The 22,546-nt window shown below is 40.6% G+C and overlaps 1 protein-coding gene across 8 annotated transcripts in view; it reads left to right on the top strand.

Annotated features, from left to right (window-relative positions):
- Positions 1-8,023, top strand: part of LOC121575032 (inositol 1,4,5-trisphosphate receptor type 1) — a 145,767-nt gene extending 137,744 nt beyond the window's left edge. For all 8 annotated transcript variants that reach the window (XM_041887810.1, XM_041887809.1, XM_041887807.1 and 5 more), the window contains 2 exons: positions 5,689-5,850; positions 7,596-8,023. In XM_041887810.1, coding sequence (XP_041743744.1) covers positions 5,689-5,850; positions 7,596-7,685 — 252 coding nt within the window. In that variant the 3' untranslated portion in view covers positions 7,686-8,023. The remainder of the gene's footprint in view (positions 1-5,688; positions 5,851-7,595) is intronic.
- The last annotated feature ends 14,523 nt before the right edge of the window (positions 8,024-22,546 follow it).

Below are 22,546 nucleotides of genomic sequence, written 5' to 3'. Positions count from 1 at the left end.
GAAAGGGTTCTACATTGAACCCAAAAGGGTTCTACCTGGAACCAAAAAGGGTTCTTCAAAGGGTTATCCTAAGGGGAAGGCCGAAGAACCCTTTTAGGTTCTAGATAGCACCTTTTTGGGTTCAATGTAGAACCCTTTCCACTGAGGGTTCTACATGGACCCCAAAATGGTTCTACCTGGAACCAAAAGGGGTTCTCCTATGGGGACAGCCAAAGAACCCTTTTTTCTAAGAGTGTAGGGCTCTATCTGTGCATGTTTCTGATATCAGTACTTGTTGCATTTACAACTTATCTAAGTGTAGCGGTCCTGGAGCACTTGTCCTTTTGCCCTCCTATGAAAAAAGTGACCTTTTGATTGGTGGCGTAAAAATTATTGTATTATATTTTTAGTCTCTTTTCTCTATTGTAACTTTAAATGCAATGAATTATCTATCAAACTACATTATTTTTTCATAAACTTATGATTCTTAAAAAATAAACATTTAAAATGAAAAGCTGAAATGTCTTGAGTCAATAAGTATTCAATCCCTTTGTTATGGCAAGCCTAAATAAGTTCAGGAGTAAAAATGTGTTTAACAAGTCACATAATAAGATGCATGCGATTCAAAGTTCATATCACAATGCGGATGCATCTCGGAGAAGCGAGTGCGAGACGCAATAATAATGAGGGACACAGATTCTGGCAGACCTGAGTCAAGCACCATCAATTTACGCCTTCAACCCGACATTTCAGCTAAAGCATTCTGCCATTGACGTCAGTCCCAGTCATTGTCAGAGTTGTCTGACTTCTTTTACACCCCCTGATCTCTCCAATCCCCTCTGTGCATCTGAGGCATCTTCACTACAACAAGCAGTATCCGACGCTTGTTAGCAGAGTAAGAAGGGAAAATGGATCAATAGAATTAGCCTATTATACAGTATTAAACCTATTACACTAACACAGGGATCTCCAACCCTGTTCCTGGAGAGCTACCGTCCTGTAGGTTTTCACTACAACCCTAATCTAGCGCATCTGATTCTAATAATTAGCTGGTTGATAAGATGAATCAGGTTCAGGTTAGCTACAACTGGAGTTGGATTGAAAACCTACAGGAGGGTAGCTCTCCAGGAACAGGGTTGGAGAGCCCTGCACTAACATATGGAGCCTTTCCCCTACCATGTAAAATCCGGGATAAAGAGTTTATGTGATGAGTTGTGACAGCATAGGAAGATAACTAATAGGGATGTGACCGATTCCTCCAATTCTCAGATTCTCCTAAACTCATAACATAGTTCTTGTGAAAGGTCTGTTGTTCCATTGATAGGTCAGAGCATGCATGCAGACATGCATCAACTACTTGATGCTGAAGAGCTAACAGCTACAGTGCCTTCAGAAAGTATTCACACCCCTTGACTTTTTCCACAATTTGTTGTTTTACAGCCTGAATTTAAAATGGATTAAATTGAGATATTCTGTCACTGGCCTACACACAATTAAGTGAGAATGCCAGAGAAGCCAGTGTTTGGAGGATATATTGGCACGGTGCCACTATATGCTCCAACCACCGGCTTCGAGTATATAATCACTTTTATACAAGGGATTACCAATCTATTCAAATAATGATTGACATGTTTTCATTAAACATTATTTTGATTAATTTATTCATACTATTTCATGCTTCCACAAGATATAGTCCCGACACAAATCTAGTGTTGCTAGAGACGCGACCCAGTCGTTCAGTCTTTTTGTTGTGTATCGTTCGTTCGAAATGTTCCATTGACATACTGGCTGGCAACGTTCTTATCCCTTGCTTGCTAGCTAGCCAACTACGGCTAACTTACATTCACGTCAAAAAGTGCAGCAAGAATAACAGCAAAGTAGCGCATTTGCATTTGTTTAAGCTGTTTTCTAGTGACATTTATTTGGATACATCCATAACAATGAGCCAATGAGGCGTGATTTCGCCTGGCATAGAAAATGTGCTCACTCGTCAGGACACTGTTGGTTCAGAGGAGCTTGCCAACAACACAGCTACAGTAACACAATCACTTCAAACTGAAGCTGGAAAGACTGCAAATTAGCTGCGTTTCGTTTTACCTTTTTTCAATTTATATTTTTTTGTATATCCATAAAAATAATGCCAGCTGATTCATGATTTTGACTGGTTGAGAAACGCTGCCTGTCTGTCTCTTCCTGACTCCTGACACATTCATTACTATTGGACAGCAGTATATTGAATTTGAATATTGAAACAATGTTGCAAATGTTGGAGAGACAGACAAGGTTTATACAAATCTCCACTGTTGAAAACGAAATGTTAGTCTAAAATAAATGTGAGAATATGTCTATATGCTTTTTATAGTGGAGATCAAGTTTATAACTTGCCTGGCTGGGCTGATGAGACAGTGGATTGCGCAGTCAGATGGAACAGAGTAAATAGGCATTTTAACGTCATACATTTAGCAGGTGGCAATTTGTGGAATAGACACCGTCTGGAATGCGGTTTTAACCAATCAGCATTCAGGATTAGACCCACCCGTTGTATAATATCCCATAATGTCAAAGTGGAATTATGTTTCTTGAAATTTTTACAAATCAATTAAAAAATGAAAAGCTGAAATGTCTTCAGTCAATAAGTATTTAACCCCTTTGTTATGGCAAGCCTAAATGCGTTCAGGAGTAAAAATGTTCTTAAGTCACATAATAAGTGCAATAATAGTGTTGAACATGATTTTTTGAATGACTACCTCATCTCTGTACCTCACACATACAATTAGCTGAAGGTCCCTCAGTCGAGCAGTGAATTTCAAACACAGATTCAACCACAAAGACCAGGGAGGTTTTCCAATGCCTCGCAAAGAAAGGCACCTTTTGCTAGATGGGTGAAAAAGCAGACATTGAATATCCCTTTGTGCATGGTGAAGTTATTAATTACACTTTGAATGGTGTATCAATACACCCAGGCACTACAAAGATACAGTTGTCCTTCCTAACTCCGTTGCCGGAGAGGAAGGAAACTGCTCAGGGATTTCACCATGAGGCCAATGGTGACTTTAAAACAGTTAGAATTTAATCGCTGTGATAGGAGAAAACTGAGGATAGATCAACAAAATTGCAGTTTTTCCACAATACTAACCTAATTGACAGAGTGAAAAGAAGGAAGCCTGTACAGAATATAAATATTCCAAAACATGCATCCTGTTTGCAACAAGGCACTAAAGTAATACTGCAAAAAAAAAATCAAAGCAATTAACTTTTTGTCCAAAATGGAAAGTGTTATGTTTGGGGCAAGTCCAATACAACCCATTACCCACTCTCCATATTTTCAAGCATAGTGGTGGCTGCATCATGTTATGGGTATGCTTGTAATAGTTAAGGACTAGGGAGTTTTTCAAGATAAAAAAATTTAATGGAGCTAAGCACAGGGAAAATCCTAGAGGAAACCCGGTTCAGTCTGCTTTCCACCAGACACTGGGAGATTAATTTACCCATTTCCCTTTGAGCACCTGCCCCACCAAAGGTGCACAGCCCTGACTGATTTTGTATCATATAATAGCACTATCAGCTGTCCAAGAAAACAAAAATGAAGACATTTATGGTCAGTTGACATATATTTTAGAGGCTATTTATACAGAAAAGTTGTATAAAACCTATATAAACTGTAAACTAATAATTATATTACATAATTTCTGATATCACACGCCTTACTTTTATTTTCCTGCACAAGTAAAATCAGGATTATGCCTCTACTGCCATTCATTCCAATTAGACTGGTTTGGATTTCTCCCTGACCAATATGGCTGCCATTTTAACCCCGTTCTGGAACTTTGAGGGTTATAGTAATTTAATAGGATCTCTATTGTTAATTCGGAGTAAATTATGTGTGATCTGTTTGACCCTCACACATCAAACGAGGCAAAATGGTAGACCTGACTGTGTTGGTGTATAAATCTTTTTAAGGAAGTTGTCTCAGTGAGTTGGAACTCCCTGGTATGGAAAGTCCCCAACATTAATTATATTACATTTTATTATAGACTTGATTTGTGCACACAGAGAGTGAAACAGAGGGGATTATTTGAGAGAAACACAAGTCAAAGAAGCATCTGTATGCAAAGTGAAGCCTTAGCTAGCTAATATATTTTATGTAATTTGAGTTACATTAATGTGTAAGGCTATGTCCCCCCATAAATGAAGGACCTTAGCATGTTATTGGTGAAATTAAATCAAATAAGTGTTCACCAGAAATTGTATTGCATTAAATGAATGACAAAATGTGATGGAAATATCATTTCTCCCTGAGCAAGCAATTGTAAAGATGTTTGAATTATTGTACCTTATTTGATCAATTCTGGAAAGTACTCGGGTTGCAAAGCTACCAGTAATTTACAAAAGTTACCGGAATCTTCTGTAATTAAGGTAATTTTAACTTTTATTTTTATATCTGTGTCCATATTGTCCATGAGTTTCTAGTGGATAGACCATATAGTTCAAGAGAAAATGGCCTAATTAATGAAAAAAGCATCTAATCAACAATGGCATTATTTTTTATTAACTCTGCAACTCTTCCAACTATAGATTCTTTCACAACTGCCACCTGTTTGGTGCCAAAACATTTACAACAAAGACATTTTGACAAAGTAAAATAAATAAATGTGTAAAAAATATTTCATGTTGAAACCCTCATATGGTATTCACTAAGTTGATGGTTTATATTTACGATCATGTTTAACAGCTTTAATTCTACTTCATATTTTAAAATCATCTTATTTTATATATTTTACATGTGATAAGGCCACACAGAGGGCCAAAGATAATTACAGACGCTTGTGATAATCTGAAGTACCCAAAATGGCCACTAGATGTCATCTGATAAAATTCAAAAAATGCCTTGAAAGTTAACAAAATTCTGGTAGTTTACTGGTAAATGTAGAAAGTTTCCAGTAATATACCCTCTCCTTGCAACCCTAGACAGTACATTAAATATACAATGAGTTTACAAAACATTAGGAACACCTGCTCTTTCCATGACATAGACTGACCAGGTGAATCCAGGTGAAAGCTATGATCCCTTATTGATGCCACCTGTTAAATCAACTTCAATCAGTGTAGATGAAGGCTAGGAGAAGGATTTTTAAGCCTTGAGACAATTGAGACATAGATTGTGTATGTGTGCCATTCAGAGGGTGAATGGCAAGACAAAATATTTAAGTGCCTTTGAATGGGGTATGGTAGTAGGTGCCAGGTGCACCGGTTTGAGTGTGTCAAGAACTGCAACGCTGCTGGGTTTTTCACACTCAACAGTTTCCTGTGTGTATCAAGAATGGTCCACCACCCAAAGGACATCCAGCCAACTTGACTACAACTGTGGGAAGCTTCAGAGTCAACATGGGCCAGCATCCCTGTGGAATGCTTTCGACACCTTGTAGTCCATGCCCGATGAATTGAGGCTGTTCTGTGGGCAAAGGGTGGTGCAACTCAATATTAGGAAGGTGTTCCTAATGTTTTGTACACTCAGTGTATATTTGGGAACACTTCACAATATGTACTTATTACAGTGTAAGGCACAGTAATGTGAAGTGTTACCAAATATTTTCTATAACTTTTTTTATAATTAGAGACCGGAATTAAAATGTATTGCACTTATATACAGTGCTTCAACAAATGTTCTAGTCATGCTTGAATAACATATCTTCTCCCTCTGCTCACCAGGAGCACAACCTGGACTGGTTTCCACGGATGCGGGCCATGTCCCTGGTATGTAGCGATGCGGACGGGGAGCAGAATGAGATCAGGAGCCTGCAGGAGAAACTGGAGTCCACCATGAAGCTGGTCTCCAACCTCTCTGGACAACTGACCGAGCTCAAGGAGCAGGTGAGTGGGCCATCTAGCCTGGTAAAGTCAACAGATAATAGTCAGATAATGAAAATATTTGTTTTATTTTTATTTTCCATATATTTTGTGTAGCGTTTGGTCTGTTTGATGGCAACTCTTTGCCTTGTAGGTGTAGAGCTTACTAAAAGCAGAAAGCAATGAGTCATAGTTCACAACGCTGCAGCTCATGTGGCTTTCAACCTGATATTCTTTGCGCCATTAAGCAAGGATTAATTCCACAATGAATTTGCTCATACTGTATTGTGGACATCCTAGTCAGAGTTAGAGCACTGCTTCTTTAAATGCAGTACTTCTATGTAAGTATATGAATCTGGTAGACTTTAGATGCCCATGGTCAGATTAAATTAGCAAGATGATAATGATGATCGTAACACCTTTTATTTCTTATAAACATATCACAGATTCTTTTTAAAATACATCTTAATGACAATTACTTTCATCAATTGTAAAACCTTTTTTTTATCGTGTTCAGGTTAAGAACATTTTTCATAAATAAATTAATCAAACTCGACGCACTGTTTCTTGTAAATAAAATAGTATTTTGGCCTTTCAATAAAATGAGAAGTGTTTGAGGATACGTGTGGTATCTAGACCCAGACAGGAGGAAATGGTTGTTGTGTGGCTAAAGGTTTAGATGAGGACACAATCACAGTTTCCCCTTGATTATTCAGGATTAAATATCTCCATAAATAAATCTTTGTTTGGTTGATGTCTTAGTTTTTGCACATTCTTTCACACGTACACTAACATAGACCAAATTGAAAATGTTACTTTTGGAGTTTAGTTGACAGACAAATTCAGACTTAACTGTGCTTTTACATTAGATTGTTTCAGACTTATTTTCCCAGAAGTCAGGGCAGTGCCTCCCCCCTCCCTTGCCTGGAAGGTTTGTGAGCATGCTCCATGGCACTCAAAAGTGGCTCACAAATAAGAACATCGTTTCACAAACAACAGGCCCAAACAAGAGCTCCCTCTATTACATCATTCCAATGAAAATTGACTTAATTAGTTTGCTGTGGCACAAATAAAGAGTCACATTCTACTATAACTGAGTTTAGCCAGTGGCCACCCCCATGGCTCTATCGTAATAATATAATGCTGCTCTTTCTAGCACTTCCCGACATCTAATAATTATTTCCTTTATAATGCTCAACTCATGATGACCAACAACATTGTTATGAGGGTATTTGTATTGCCTTTGCAATATTAAGATGGCGAATAAAACCTTTTTTGGTTAAACTTGTTTTGTTTGTTTTAGAACTTTAATTTATTTAAAACTGTTGTTGTCCCTATTGCCATAAAGGCCAACATCTTTCATTATTACTCATGAGCCTGGCTTGAAAGTTTCACTATTGGTCTTTTGGTATTTTCTTTGTCTTTTCTTTTGTTTCCTGTGGTTTACTTGTTGTTAGAGGAGATGACATTCTGAAAGGCTAGGAGGATACGTTTCAAATGAAACCCTGAAACCCTGAAACCCTCCCGTCAAAGCCAAAAAAGCCAAAAGCTCTCAGTTCATTGCTGTGCAGATTTTGCAGACACGGGCAGTTTATACTTTTGTTTCTCTGAAAAAGAAACTTAGTAGCAGCTTATTTGGAGGTACTGTAAGTGTCAGACACATACAACCTATAACCCACCCATAGACGTGACAGAGCAGCAGATGTACAGATACAGGAAATGAGACTTGAGCAAATAACCATGCATCTGTTCTGTGTGTTGTCCTCTAGATGACAGAGCAGAGGAAGCAGAAACAGCGGATCGGATTGTTGGGTCATCCTCAGCATCCTCAACACGCCAACCCCCAGCAAACTGCGTGAGGCTGAGGCAAGGAAGCCCCCCCCCCAACCCAGCCACAAGACCCAGGAAGAGCTACTTCTACTGCTTTGTGTTTGCATAGGGATCGGAGTGCCGATTCTTCACTTAGTGGGCCCTCCCGTCCTGCATATAAACTGTAGCTACCAAATGTGTGTGTGAAGCGTAACAGTAGGAAACACACTGAAATAGCTAGTCATGTAATTGTGATATGTAGGTTAGCCTACAAAGGTATAACTCAAACAAAAACACTCACCACACCCAGACAACCCATTCTTTTCCCAGTCCAGTTGGGATTGGTGCCAAATGTTTTCTATGTAAAAATAAAAGTGAATTCTCATTACATGGCCTTTACTGGGTGAACTTGAAATACAGCAGAGCAGGGCCAGCATTATGGGTGGGCCGTAGGCGGCCTGGCCTCCTGTAGGGGGCCTGGCCTGCCCTACCGTACCTCCTTGAAATATTGATAATTTATTTGACCGAGATGTGTGCCAACAGAAAGATGCATCAATCTCAGATAAAGCATGCGAGCGAGCGAAACAGCGCCCCTCTGTCTCCGTATGTGTAGACCATGTATCTGATGCTGTCTGGACAAAAGGACTATGGCATGTCATACTTTTTCTGTCCAGACAGCATCAGATACATGGGCTACACATAGTAAGACAGAGCGACGCTGTTTCGCTCGCTAGTTTTAGCAGAGAGGCAGAGAGGCAGAGGTGAAGCGAGAGGGCTCACTCTCGACAACATCTGTCCTGAATAAGCCCAATGCGATTCTATGGGCATAATATGCAGACCTAAGCTTATCGCCTGCATTCCCACCTTTGGGACAACGACTTGCACTGTTAGGGCAGAGACAAAGCATCTCGTCATTATACAAGGATATCTGGTTTCAGCCACTTGCGAATTACAAAGGCAAGTTGGTGGGTACACAGTGCACTGTTCGAATGCTGGCTTCCCCTAAAGTAAATTGATGTTTTGCCAAAAGTATATAATTACTGCTGTCTAAATAATATAATTCAAAATACTTTACCAGAGATCTTGACTTAGCCACAGAGGATTGTTAGCTTATTGTTTTTTAAATAGCTACATAGGCCTATGCCTATTTGGAAAGCCAGCAATTTGGGCAGTGAGCGTGGCAATAGGCCTAGCTGATTATTGAGTTGTGGCTGTCAGTGAAAACCATCTAAAATGTGTGAAGATAATGTCTTGAGTATAATTTAGAATGTTGAGACAAGAAGAAGGGGAGGGGTGTGTGGCGAAGATATGGGCGTCTCTCTCAAGAATGCATGCACTCAGCTCTCCAGAATATACACCGCTGTCTCCCGCGAATTATTGCACATTAATTGTTTCATTGTGTGAATTGTTTGCCCTTTGATTGTTTATTTTTATAAATTCCCCATTACATATGTAACCAGTAGGCCTAGTAAATGTACCGTTAATCACCGTCATTTGGTTACATTAATTTCTGTTAATGCATCTATTACAGTAATTTACTGTTCTCATTCTCAGAGTGGAAACGTTGTTTACAGAGTTCACAACCTGCTACACTTGTGAGAAACAAATTTTGGTTTATTTCGTAACCATCATTTAAGGAGTTTTGTCAATTTTTCCATTGTCTTTTGTTTGGAGTGGTCCATGTGAGCAATGAGCATGTGTGTGGTTTCTCTGTCCTGATAACGTTGAGGGAGCGCGAGCGCCTGAGCATGCCAACCTGATGAGTTGATACAATGTTGCACTTCACTAGCAATAGTTAAAGTCAAGACAGATAGAAAGAGAGGCAGGCAGGCGGAGTAGAGAGATTAATGCAATTGAAAGAACCTGAATTATCTTCCGGATATTTTCTACAGTTTTTATTTGTCGGCTATAGGCCTATGTATTTTACTTAGTTGAAGATGGAAGTTGTTGGCCTACTGCTGCATTGGCCTATAGGCTATCTCTGAGTTCTATGCGCTAATTTCTTTAGCCACCAATGGATCACGGTGTATCAATGTGTCCATATGGCAAAGGCTGGTTCTCTTGCATTAGTTGAATTTTAACTTTTAGATTTTTATCATTTTGATTCAGATTTTTATGATTAACCACGTGACAATATTTTTGAGAAGCGAAAACGTTACTATTGAAATGAAACTGTTCCACGAAAATGCGAATATTAAAATAATCATAACTGGCACGCAGATAGGTAGAAATTGGGATAAATTGTAAGCTTCCCCAAACTTGAAACCCACGAGCTGCCTATGGTCTTTATTATAACACCCATGAACAAAATTCATGCAAGCGCGTGCACACCGGATGTCCCGTGAAAAAAAACCTGGCCGCCTATAGAAATAAAATGCCCATCCAACTGATTCGTTCTGGCGCCGGCCCTGCAGCAGAGCTGTACCGGACACAGGAAGATGTAGTCCAACGTGAAATGACACTGAGAGACATGGAAATAAACATCTTTTTGTATTTACTACTGGTATAGCAAGCAGTATTTAATGTCTTATTTTTGTATCTTGTGCAATATCACTACTTTAATATGCAAACTCCTTGGTGTGTGAATTGAAGTTGTTTTTAAAGTCATGTCTTATTTAATAGGGACTGAATTTTTTCCACATGGGAGCTTTATTTTTATTATTTTGCTTTTAAATGAAACAGGGACCTTGTTGTTAGACTTTACATATGGAAATGACTCCATATAGAATAGCAGTTGGTCGGACAGATGAAGTTACATGTATTGTTCTGGCCTTTCTGATTTTACTTGTTTTATTTATTTCAGAATGTTGCATAAAAAGTCTTAAATGCACTTCATAGAGATAGTATAATGTCTGAGAGCAAGTATAGGTATTGTTTTCGGTTTCATTTCTGCAAATAAGATTGTGTCCTATCTTGTTGTACTATTTTATGGTGTTTGCTTTCTTATATAAAACTGGGATTTAAAGCTTTTAGGATACTTGCCTTTCTTCATCCAAACAAATGTAATATGTAAATGTAATATTTTCAAATTTGATCATGCTGTTATGATTTGTTTATGAATCTTATTTCCACATTGTATTGAACTACATATTATTAGCATCTATCATCCAGGTTTATCCTCTTGTAATTATACACCTGTCATGTGTGCCATTTGTCCCTTTAAGACGTTTTTGGTTCTGATTTACTACTTGTGACAAAGCCACTATCTTTTTCTTTGTTTTATCGTTCAGCACGGCTGTTCTGTTCTCAATTCTGCTGTTTATTTGATTTATTATTATTTATTTATTTTTATTGTTGTATTTTAAACATGTACATACATACATTATGTCACTTAAGCCATTGTTTTTTGTATAGGGACCTATGTTTTCAGAAAAGTAATGTGGAATTTAAAAGCTGTGTTACTGAAAATGAATGTTCAGATGACTAATTTAAAAGATTTAAGTACTGTCAGAATTGTAAAATAATGTAGAATTATCTAATAAAATATATGTAATTCTCCTTTACATCCACCACTGAATCTTGTCACTACACTGTAGGCTACTGGGCTACCATATGAAGGAAAGCTGTAGTCCAGTCTGCTCTTATCCCTCTGCTCACTGTGTAAATGGACACAGTCTTGTAGTCCATTGTAAAATCTAGCTGCAAAGGTCAGAGAGGTAACTTCCCCCAAAATGTTCACCTACTTATGCAGTGTCTGCTTCTGTTAAAGAAAGTATTCCTTTATTTGTAGTCAACTCTTTGTAAGTATTGTCACAAATATTGAAGAATTTATATACAGTATATGCGGGCATGCCGGTGCACAGACGAGCACAAATCAAAGACAATTTAGTTATTCAGAGAAACAGAGCATGTTAAATAAAATATGAATAAACTAGTGCGTGTCTGTAGACTCAAAAAAATCTGCAAGTTGACAGAGTCACCAACCGCAAAGGCATAAAAGGAGTGTTTAATTGTCCAGCTTCATTGGGGGACTTTCCAGCAGTATTCTCCACATACCTAAGGTTAATTAAACAGCAGTGGTGGAAAAAGTACCCAATTATCATAGTTGAGTAAAAGTGAAGTAATTGTTATTGCTAAAATATACTTAAGAATCAAAAGTAAAAGTTTAAATAATTTCAAATATCCTTATATTAAGCAAACAAGACGTCACCATTTTCTTGTTTTTTAAATTAACGATTAGCCAGGGGCACACTCCAACACTCAGACATCATTTACAACAAAGCCTTTGTGTTTAGTGAGTCCGCCAGATCAGAGGCAGTAGGGATGACCAGGGATGTTCTCTTGATAAGTGTGTGAATTGGAGCATTTTCCTGCTAAGCATTCAAAATGTAATGAGTACATTTGGGTGTCAGGAAAAATTAATGGAGTAAAAAGTATATTATTTTATTTAGGAATGTAGGGAAGTAAAAGTTGTCAAAAATATAATTAGTAAAGTACTTTAAAGTATTTTTACTTGAGTACTTTACACCTCTGCTAAACACTGACAAATGAATATGGAGTGAATGCTTGTAATCTGTGCAAAGGCAATACAGTATGAATATGGTGGTAACTAAATACAGTCACCTCCAAAATTATTGACACCCTTGATAAAAATTAGCAAAAAAGAATGTATACAATAAATAATACAAATACTGAGCTACAGTGCCTTCAGAAAGTATTCACACCCCTTGACTTTTTTCCACATTTTTTCCACATTCAGGCTGTTGTTACAGCCTGAATGTAAAATTGATTATATTGAGAGAAAAGAAATTGTCACTGGCCTACACACAATACCTCATAATGTCAGCGTAATTGTTTGAATTTTTTTTTAAACAAACTAATTAAAAACGAAAAGCTGAAATGTCATGAGTCAATAAGTATTCAACAAGCCTAAATATACTGAACAAAAAAATTAATGCAACATGCAACAATTTCATTGATTTTTGCTGACTTACAGTTCATATATTTGGGAGTGTGGGTGGATGACAAGCTGAGCTTCACTGTTCATGTGTAGAACTTGATAAGGAAGCTCAAGCTGAGAATAGGTTTTTATTACCGGCATAAGGCTTGTTTTTCTCTGGAGGCCAGGAAGGAGCTGGTACGATGTACATTACTGGCGGTTTTAGATTTTAGTGATGATATATATACACTGCTCAAAAAAATAAAGGGAACACTTAAACAACACAATGTAACTCCAAGTCAATCACACTTCTGTGAAATCAAACTGTCCACTTAGGAAGCAACACTGATTGACAATAAATTTCACATGCTGTTGTGCAAATGGAATAGACAACAGGTGGAAATTATAGGCAATTAGCAAGACACCCCCAATAAAGGACTGGTTTTGCAGGTGGTGACCACAGACCACTTCTCAGTTCCTATGCTTCCTGGCTGATGTTTTGGTCACTTTTGAATGCTGGCGGTGCTTTCACTCTAGTGGTAGCATGAGACGGAGTCTACAACCCACACAAGTGGCTCAGGTAGTGCAGCTCATCCAGGATGGCACATCAATGCGAGCTGTGGCAAGAAGGTTTGCTGTGTCTGTCAGCGTAGTGTCCAGAGCATGGAGGCGCTACCAGGAGACAGTACATCCGGAGACGTGGAGGAGGCCGTAGGAGGGCAACAACCCAGCAGCAGGACTGCTACCTCCACCTTTGTGCAAGGAGGAGCAGGAGGAGCACTGCCAGAGCCCTGCAAAATGACCTCCAGCAGGCCACAAATGTGCATGTGTCTGCTCAAACGGTCAGAAACAGACTCCATGAGGGTGGTATGAGGGCCCGACGTCCACAGGTGGGGGTTGTGCTTACAGCCCAACACCGTGCAGGACGTTTGGCATTTGCCAGAGAACACCAAGATTGGCAAATTCGCCACTGGTGCCCTGTGCTCTTCACAGATGAAAGCAGGTTCACACTGAGCACATGTGACAGACGTGACAGAGTCTGGAGACGCCATGGAGAACGTTCTGCTGCCTGCAACATCCTCCAGCATGACCGGTTTGGCGGTGGGTCAGTCATGGTGTGGGGTGGCATTTCTTTGGGGGGCTGCACAGCCCTCCATGTGCTCGCCAGAGGTAGCCTGACTGCCATTAGGTACCGAGATGAGATCCTCAGACCCCTTGTGAGACCATATGCTCGTGCAGTTGGCCCTGGTTCCTCCTAATGCAAGACAATGCTAGACCTCATGTGGATGGAGTGTGTCAGCAGTTCCTGCAAGAGGAAGGCATTCATGCTATGGACTGGCCGCCCGTTCCCCAGACCTGAATCCAATTGAGCACATCTGGGACATCATGTCTCACTCCATCCACCAACGCCACGTTGCACCACAGACTGTCCAGGAATTGGCGGATGCTTTAGTCCAGGTCTGGGAGGAGATCCCTCAGGAGACCATCCGCTACCTCATCAGGAGCATGCCCAGGCGTTGTAGGGAGGTCAAACAGGCACGTGGAGGCCACACACACTACTGAGCCTCATTTTGACTTGTTTTAAGGACATTACATCAAAGTTGGATCAGCCTGTAGTGTGGTTTTCCACTTTAATTTTGAGGGTGACTCCAAATCCAGACCTCCATGGGTTGATAAATTTGATTTCCATTGATCATTTTTGTGTGATTTTGTTGTCAGCACATTCAACTATTTAAAGAAAAAAGTATTTAATAAGATTATTTCATTCATTCAGATCTAGGATGTGTTATTTTAGTGTTCCCTTTATTTTTTTGAGCAGTGTATATATATATACAGTGAGGGAAAAAAGTATTTGATCCCCTGCTGATTTTGTAAGTTTGCCCACTGACAAAGACATGATCAGTCTATAATTTTAATGGTAGGTTTATTTGAACAGTGAGAGACAGAATAACAACAAAAAAATCCAGAAAAATGCATGTCAAAAATGTTATAAATTGATTTGCATTTTAATGAGGGAAATAAGTATTTGACCCCTCTGCAAAACATGACTTAGTACTTGGTAGCAAAGCCCTTGTTGGCAATCACAGAGGTCAGACGTTTCTTGTAGTTGGCCACCAGGTTTGCACACATCTCAGGAGGGATTTTGTCCCACTCCTCTTTGCAGATCTTCTCCAAGTCATTAAGGTTTCGAGGCTGACGTTTGGCAACTCGAACCTTCAGCTCCCTCCACAGATTTTCTATGGGATTAAGGTCTGGAGACTGGCTAGGCCACTCCAGGACCTTAATGTGCTTCTTCTTGAGCCACTCCTTTGTTGCCTTGGCCGTGTGTTTTGGGTCATTGTCATGCTGGAATACCCATCCACGACCCATTTTCAATGCCCTGGCTGAGGGAAGTAGGTTCTCACCCAAGATTTGACGGTACATGGCCCCGTCCATCATCCCTTTGATGCTGTGAAGTTGTCCTGTCCCCTTAGAAGAAAAACACCCCCAAAGCATAATGTTTCCAGCTCCATGTTTGACAGTGGGGATGGTGTTCTTGGGGTCATAGGCAGCATTCCTCCTCCTCCAAACACGGCGAGTTGAGTTGATGCCAAAGAGCTCGATTTTGGTCTCATCTGACCACAACACTTTCACCCAGTTCTCCTCTGAATCATTCAGATGTTCATTGGAAAACTTCAGATGGCCCTGTATATGTGCTTTCTTGAGCAGGGGGACCTTGCGGGCGCTGCAGGATTTCAGTCCTTCACGGCGTAGTGTGTTACCAATTGTTTTCTTGGTGACTATGGTCCCAGCTGCCTTGAGATCATTGACAAGATCCTCCCGTGTAGTTCTGGGCTGATTCCTCACCGTTCTCATGATCATTGCAACTCCACGAGGTGAGATCTTGCATGGAGCCCCAGGCCGAGGGAGATTGACAGTTCTTTTGTGTTTCTTCCATTTGCGAAAAATCGCACCAACTGTTGTCACCTTCTCACCAAGCTGCATGGGGATGGTCTTGTAGCTCATTCCAGCCTTGTGTAGGTCTACAATCTTGTCCCTGACATCCTTGGAGAGCTCTTTGGTCTTGGCCATGGTGGAGAGTTTGGAATCTGATTGATTGATTGCTTCTGTGGACAGGTGTCTTTTATACAGGTAACAAATTGAGATTAGGAGCACTGCCTTTAAGAGTGTGCTTCTAATCTCAGCTCGTTACCTGTATAAAAAACACCTGGGAACCAGAAATCTTTCTGATTGAGAGGGGGTCAAATACTTATTTCCCTCATTAAAATGCAAATCAATTGATAAAATTTTTGACATGCGTTTTTCTGGATTTTTTTGTTGTTATTCTGTCTCTCACTGTTCAAATAAACCTACCATTACAATTATAGACTGATCATTTCTTTGTCAGTGGGCAAACGTACAAAATCAGCAGGGGATCAAATTCTTTTTTCCCCCACTGTATATATATATATATATATATATATATATATATATATATATATACAGTGGGGAGAACAAGTATTTGATACACTGCCGATTTTGCAGGTTTTCCGTTTTCCTACTTACAAAGCATGTAGAGGTCTGTAATTTTTATCATAGGTACACTTCAACTGTGAGAGACGGAATCTAAAACAAAAATCCAGAAAATCACATTGTATGATTTTAAGTAATTAATTTGCATTTTATTGCATGACATAAGTATTTGATACATCAGAAAAGCAGAACTTAATATTTGGTACAGAAACCTTTGTTTGCAATTACAGAGATCATACGTTTCCTGTAGGTCTTGACCAGGTTTGCACACACTGCAGCAGGGATTTTGGCCCACTCCTCCATACAGACCTTCTCCAGATCCTTCAGGTTTCGGGGCTGTCGCTGGGCAATACGGACTTTCAGCTCCCTCCAAATATTTTCTATTGGGTTCAGGTCTGGAGACTGGCTAGGCCACTCCAGGACCTTGATATGCTTCTTACGAACCCACTCCTTAGTTGCCCTGGCTGTGTGTTTCGGGTCGCTGCCATGCTGGAAGAGCCAGCCACGACCCATCTTCAATGCTCTTACTGAGGGAAGGAGGTTGTTGGCCAAGATCTCGCGATACATGGCCCCATCCATCCTCCCCTCAATACGGTGCAGTCGTCCTGTCCCCTTTGCAGAAAAGCATCCCCAAAGAATGATGTTTCCACCTCCATGCTTCACGGTTTGGATGGTGTTCTTGGGGTTGTACTCATCCTTCTTCTTCCTCCAAACACGGCGAGTGGAGTTTAGACCAAAAAGCTATATTTTTCTCTCATCAGACAACATGACCTTCTCCCATTCCTCCTCTGGATCATCCAGATGGTCATTGGCAAACTTCAGACGGGCCTGGACATGCGTTGGCTTGAGCAGGGGGACCTTGCGTGCGCTGCAGGATTTTAATCCATGACGGCGTAGTTTGTTACTAATGGTTTTCTTTGAGACTGTGGTCCCAGCTCTCTTCAGGTCATTGACCAGGTCCTGCCGTGTAGTTCTGGGCTGATCCCTCACCTTCCTCATGATCATTGATGCCCCACGAGGTGAGATCTTGCATGGAGCCCCAGACCGAGGGTGATTGACCGTCATCTTGAACTTCTTCCATTTTCTAATAGTTGCGCCAACAGTTCTCACCAAGCTGCTTGCCTATTGTCCTGTAGCCCATCCCAGCCTTGTGCAGGTCTACAATTTTATCCCTGATGTCCTTACACAGCTCTCTGGTCTTGGCCATTGTGGAGAGGTTAGAGTCTGTTTGATTGAGTGTGTGGACAGGTGTCTTTTATACAGGTAACGAGTTCAAACAGGTGCAGTCAATACAGGTAATGAGTGGAGAACAGGAGGGCTTCTTAAAGAAAAACTAACAGGTTTGTGAGAGCCGGAATTCTTACTGGTTGGTAGGTGATCAAATACTTATGTCATGCAATAAAATGCAAATTAATTACTTAAAAATCATACAATGTGATTTTCTGGATTTTTGTTTTAGATTCCGTCTCTCACAGTTGAAGTGTACCTATGATAAATATTACAGACCTCTACATGCTTTGTAAGTAAGAAAACCTGCAAAATCGGCAGTGTATCAAATACTTGTTCTCCCCACTGTATATACAGGCCTCAACCACTACCCTGAGAGCACTTGATTCAGTATATCATGCGGCCCTCAGGTTCATTACCAATCAAAAACATCTAACACATCATTGTGATCTCTACAGCGCCGTTGGCTGGTCGTTATTGACCTTGCATAGGCTTAAACACTGGTATACACTGATTTATAAGGCCATACTGGGTAAAATGCCACTTTATCTCTGTTCTTTTTTAATCAGGTCAGTAAATAAATATCAGTTACTGTCCCATTCTCATTTGCTTTTAACAGTACCAAGAATTAGAACAGGTCATGGTAGAAATGGTTTTAGTTATTCAGCTCCGTGCTCCTGGAATTGTCTCCTGAATATTTTAAAATGTGATGATCTAGTTACGTTGGTGGAGTTTAAACACTTGGTTGATGTAAATATCATAGAAGTGTAATTATCTTTAGGACAGCTGTTTTTTAGTTATGACATTCGTTTTTCTTACATAATATGTAATTGTTGTACTGTCTGTGTGTCTATAGTTTTGTTCAATGTTGTGTTAGTGTATGTAAGTTGTTTTGTCTGAAACGTTGTTCCCCCTGCTGCTGTTGGACCAGGTCTCTCTTGAAAAATAGATTTTATCTCAATTAGAAAAACCTGTATAAATAAAGGTTAAATTAAGAAAATTAAAAATATGAGGAAATCAGTCAATTGAAATTAATTAATGAGGTCCTAATCTATGGATTTCATGACTGGGAATACAGATATTCATCTGTTGGTCGCAGATACCTTTAAAAAATGGGCCTCACAATGGGCCTCAGGAACTCTTCACTGTATTTTTGTGCATTCAAATTGCCATTGATAAAATGCAATTGTGTTGTCCGTAGCTTATGCCCATAATCACACCACCACCATGGGACACTATGATCACAATGTTGACATCAGCAAACTGCTCGCCCACACGATGCCATACATGTGGTCTGCGGTTGTGAGGCCGGTCGGACGTACTGCCAAATTATCTAAAATGACTTTGGAGGCGGCTTATGGTAGATAAAGTAACATTCAGTTCTCTGGTAACAGCTCTGGTGGACATTCCTGCAGTCAGCATGCCAATTGCAGGCTCTCTCAAAACTTGAAATATCTGTGGCATTGTGTTGTGCGACAACTGCACATTTTAGAGTGGCCTTTTATTGTCCCCAGCACAAGGTGCACCTGTGTAATGATCATGCCGTTTAATCAGCTTCTTGATATGCCACACCTGTCAGATGGATGGACTACTTGGCTAAATAAATATGCTCACTAACAGGGATGTAACCCAATTTGTGTACAACATTTGAGAGAAATAAGCTTGTGCGTATGGAAAATCTCTAGGATCTTTTTTTTCAGCTCATGAAACATGGGACCAACACTTTACATGTTGCGTTTATATTTTTGTTCAGTTTAAGTTCAGGAGTAAAAATGTGCTTAACAAGTCACATAATAAGTTGCATGGACTCACTCTGTGTGCAATAATAGCGTTTAACATGATTTTATAATACTGACTCATCTCTGTACCCCACTCATACAATTATTTGTAAGGTCCCTCATTCGAGCAGTGAATTTCAAACACAGATTCAACCACAAAGACCAGGGGGGTTTTCCAATGCCTTGCAAAGAAGGGCACCTATTGGTAGATGGGAAGAAGAAGAAAAATCAGACATTGAATATCCCTATGAGCATGGTGAAGTTATTAATTACATTTTGGACGGTGTATCAACACACCCAGTCACTTAACTCAGTTGCCGGAGAGGAAGGAAACCACTCAGGGGTTTCACCATGAGGCCAATGGTGACTTTAAAACAGTTAGAGTTTAATGGCTGTGATAGGAGAGAACTGAGGATGGATCAACAACATTGTAGTTACTCCACAATACTAACCTAATTGACAGAGTGAAAAGAAGGAAGCCTGTATATATAAATATTCCAAAAGATGCATCCTGTTTGCAACAATGCACTAAAGTAGTACAAAAAATGTGGCAAAGCAATTAACTTTTTGTCCTGAATGCAAAGTGTAATGTTATGGGCAAATCCAATACAACACATTACTGAGTACCACTCTTGTCAGCGTCTGGGTGAAGTGGGGAAATCAGGTGCAGGACACAGAACTGAGAGATAAATAGCTTTACTAGACTCAAAGTAAACCATAGCAAACCCTCCACGCAGGGAAGAGCAAAACAACAGCTCAACAGACGACGTAACAAAGAACAATCACGCACACACCCAGGAGGGAAAACAGAGGTAATATAGGGAAACTAATAAGCCTAATGAGTAACAGGTGTGAAAAATAAAGACAGAACTAGTGAGACACAGAAACATCGATCGGTGGCAGCTAGTACTCCGGTGACGACGACCGCCGAAGCCTGCCCGAGCGAGGAGGAGGGGCAGCCTCGGCAGTATCCGTGACAACTCTCCATATTTTCAAGCATAGTGGTGGCTGCATCATGTTATGGGTATGCTTGTAATCATTGAGGACTGGGGAGTTTTTCAGGATAAAAAAGAAAAGGAATAGAGCTTATCACAGGCAAAATCCTAAAGGAAAACCTGGTTCAGTCTGCTTTCCACCAGACACTGGGAGATGAATTCACCTTTCAGCAGGGCAATAAAGTAAAACACAAGGCCAAATATACACTGGAGTTGCTTACCAAGAAGACAGTGAATGTTCCTGAGTGGCCGAGTAACAGTTTTGACTTAAATCTGCTTGAAAATCTATGGCAAGACTTGAAAATGGTTGTCTAGCATTGATCAACAACCAATTTGACAGAGCTTGAAGAATTTTGAAAATAATAATGATCAAATGTTGCACAATCCAGGTGTGGAAAGCTCTTAGAGACTTACCCAGAAAGACTCACAGCTGTTATCACTGCCAAAGGTGCTTCTACAAAGTATTGACTCAGGGGTGTGAATACTTATGTAAATGAGATATTTATGTATTTCATTGGAATACATTTGTAAAAACATTTCTAAAAACATGTTTTCAATTTGTCATTATGGGGTATTGTGTGTAGATGGGTGAGAAGAAAAAAACGATTTAATCCATTTTGGATTTAGGCTGTAGCACAACAAAATGTGGAATAAGTCAAGGGGTATAAATACTTTCTGAAGGCCAAAAATTGGTGGAAGCAAAACAGCCCCATAACATCAAATATCCACCACCATATTGTACAGTAGGTATGATATTATTTTCTGCATATGCATCCTTTTTATGCCAAACCAACCACTGGTTTGCGTGTGCAAAGTGCTCTATTTCCGTCTCATCTGACCATAGCACCTGGTTCCAATACAAGTGCCAATGGCGTTTAGCAAACTCCAGGCGTTTACATTTGTTGGTTGCTCTCAATAAAGTATTTTTTCTGGCAACCCTTCCAAAGAGCCTAAAACGAAGGAGCTGATCGTAAACTACAGGAGACAGCAGAGAGAGCACGCCCCCATCCACATCGACTGGGCCGCAGTGGAGAGGGTCAAAAGCTTGAAGTTCCTCCGCGTGCACATCACTGACAACCTGAAATGGTCCCTTCACACAAACAGCGTGGTGAAGAAGGTGCAACAGCGCCTCTTCAACCTCAGGAGGCTGAATAAATTTGTCTTGGCCCCTAAGACCCTCACAAACGTCTACAGATGCACCATTGAGAACATCCTGTCGGGCTGTATCATCGCCTGGTACGGCAACTGCAGGGCTCTCCAGAGAGTGGTGCGGTCAGCCCAATGCATCACCAGGGGCACACTGCCTGCCCTCCAGGACATCTACAGCACCCAGTGTCACAGGAAGGCAATTAAGATCATCAAGGACCTCAGCCACCCGAGCCACGGCCTGTTCACCCCGCTACCATCTACAAGGCAGAGACAGTAAAGGTGCATCAAAGCTGGGACCGAGAGACTAAGAAACAGCTTCTATCTCCAGAATATCAGACTGTTACAAAGTCACTACTAACCTTAGTCACTGTTCTAGCCGGTTACCACCCGATACTCTACCCTGCACCTTAGAGATTGCTGGTCACTTTAATAATGTTTACATACTGTTTCACCTACTTTATGTATATCAAATAAGAAAATGTATTATATAAAAGGTATATACAGTACTGTATTCCAGTCCTGGCTCATCCTATATATCTACTGCTGTACACACATTTTCTAAAAACCTGAAATATCACATTTACATAAGTATAAAGACCCTTTACTCAGTACTTTGTTGAAGCACCTTTGGCAGTGATTACAGCGTTGAGTCTTCTTGGCTATGACGCTACAAGCTTGGCACACATGTATTTGGGGAGTTTCTCCCATTCTTCTCTGCAGATCCTCTCAAGCTCTGTCAGGTTGGATGGGGAGCGTTGCTGCACAGCTATTTTCAGGTCTCTCCAGAGATGTTTGATTGGGCCACTCAAGGACATTCAGAGACTTGTCCCAAAGCCACTCCTAAGTTGTCTTGGCTGTGTGCTTAGGGTCATCGTCCTGTTGGAAGGTGAACCTTCGCCCCAGTCTGAGGTCCTGAGCGCTCTGGAGCAGGTTTTCATCAAGGATCTCTCTGTACTTTGCTCCATTCTTCTTTCCTTCGATCCTGACTAGTCTCCCAGTCCCTGCCGCTGAAAAACATCCCCACAGCATGATGCTGGCACCACCATGCTTCACCGTAGGGATGGTGCCAGGTTTTCTCCAGACGTGACGTTTGGCATTCAGGCCAAAGAGTTCAATCTTGGTTTCACCAGACCAGAGAATCTTGTTTCTCATGGTCTGAGAGTCTTTAGTTGCTTTTTGGCAAACTCCAAGTGGGCTGTCATGTGCCTTTTACTGAGGAGCAGCTTCTGTCTGGCCACTCTGCCATTTAGGCCTGATTGGTGGAGTGCTGCAGAGATGGTTGTCCTTCTGGAAGGTTCTCTCGTCTCCTCAGAGGAACTCTGGAGCTCTGTAAGAGTGACCATCGGGTTCTTGGTCACCTCCCTGACCAA

This window comes from Coregonus clupeaformis, chromosome 10, assembly GCF_020615455.1.
Source record: "Coregonus clupeaformis isolate EN_2021a chromosome 10, ASM2061545v1, whole genome shotgun sequence".
In the NCBI taxonomy this organism is placed as follows: domain Eukaryota; kingdom Metazoa; phylum Chordata; class Actinopteri; order Salmoniformes; family Salmonidae; genus Coregonus; species Coregonus clupeaformis.
The sequence above is the reverse complement of the archived record's forward strand: the minus strand, read 5'-3'. Positions and strand labels throughout refer to the sequence as shown.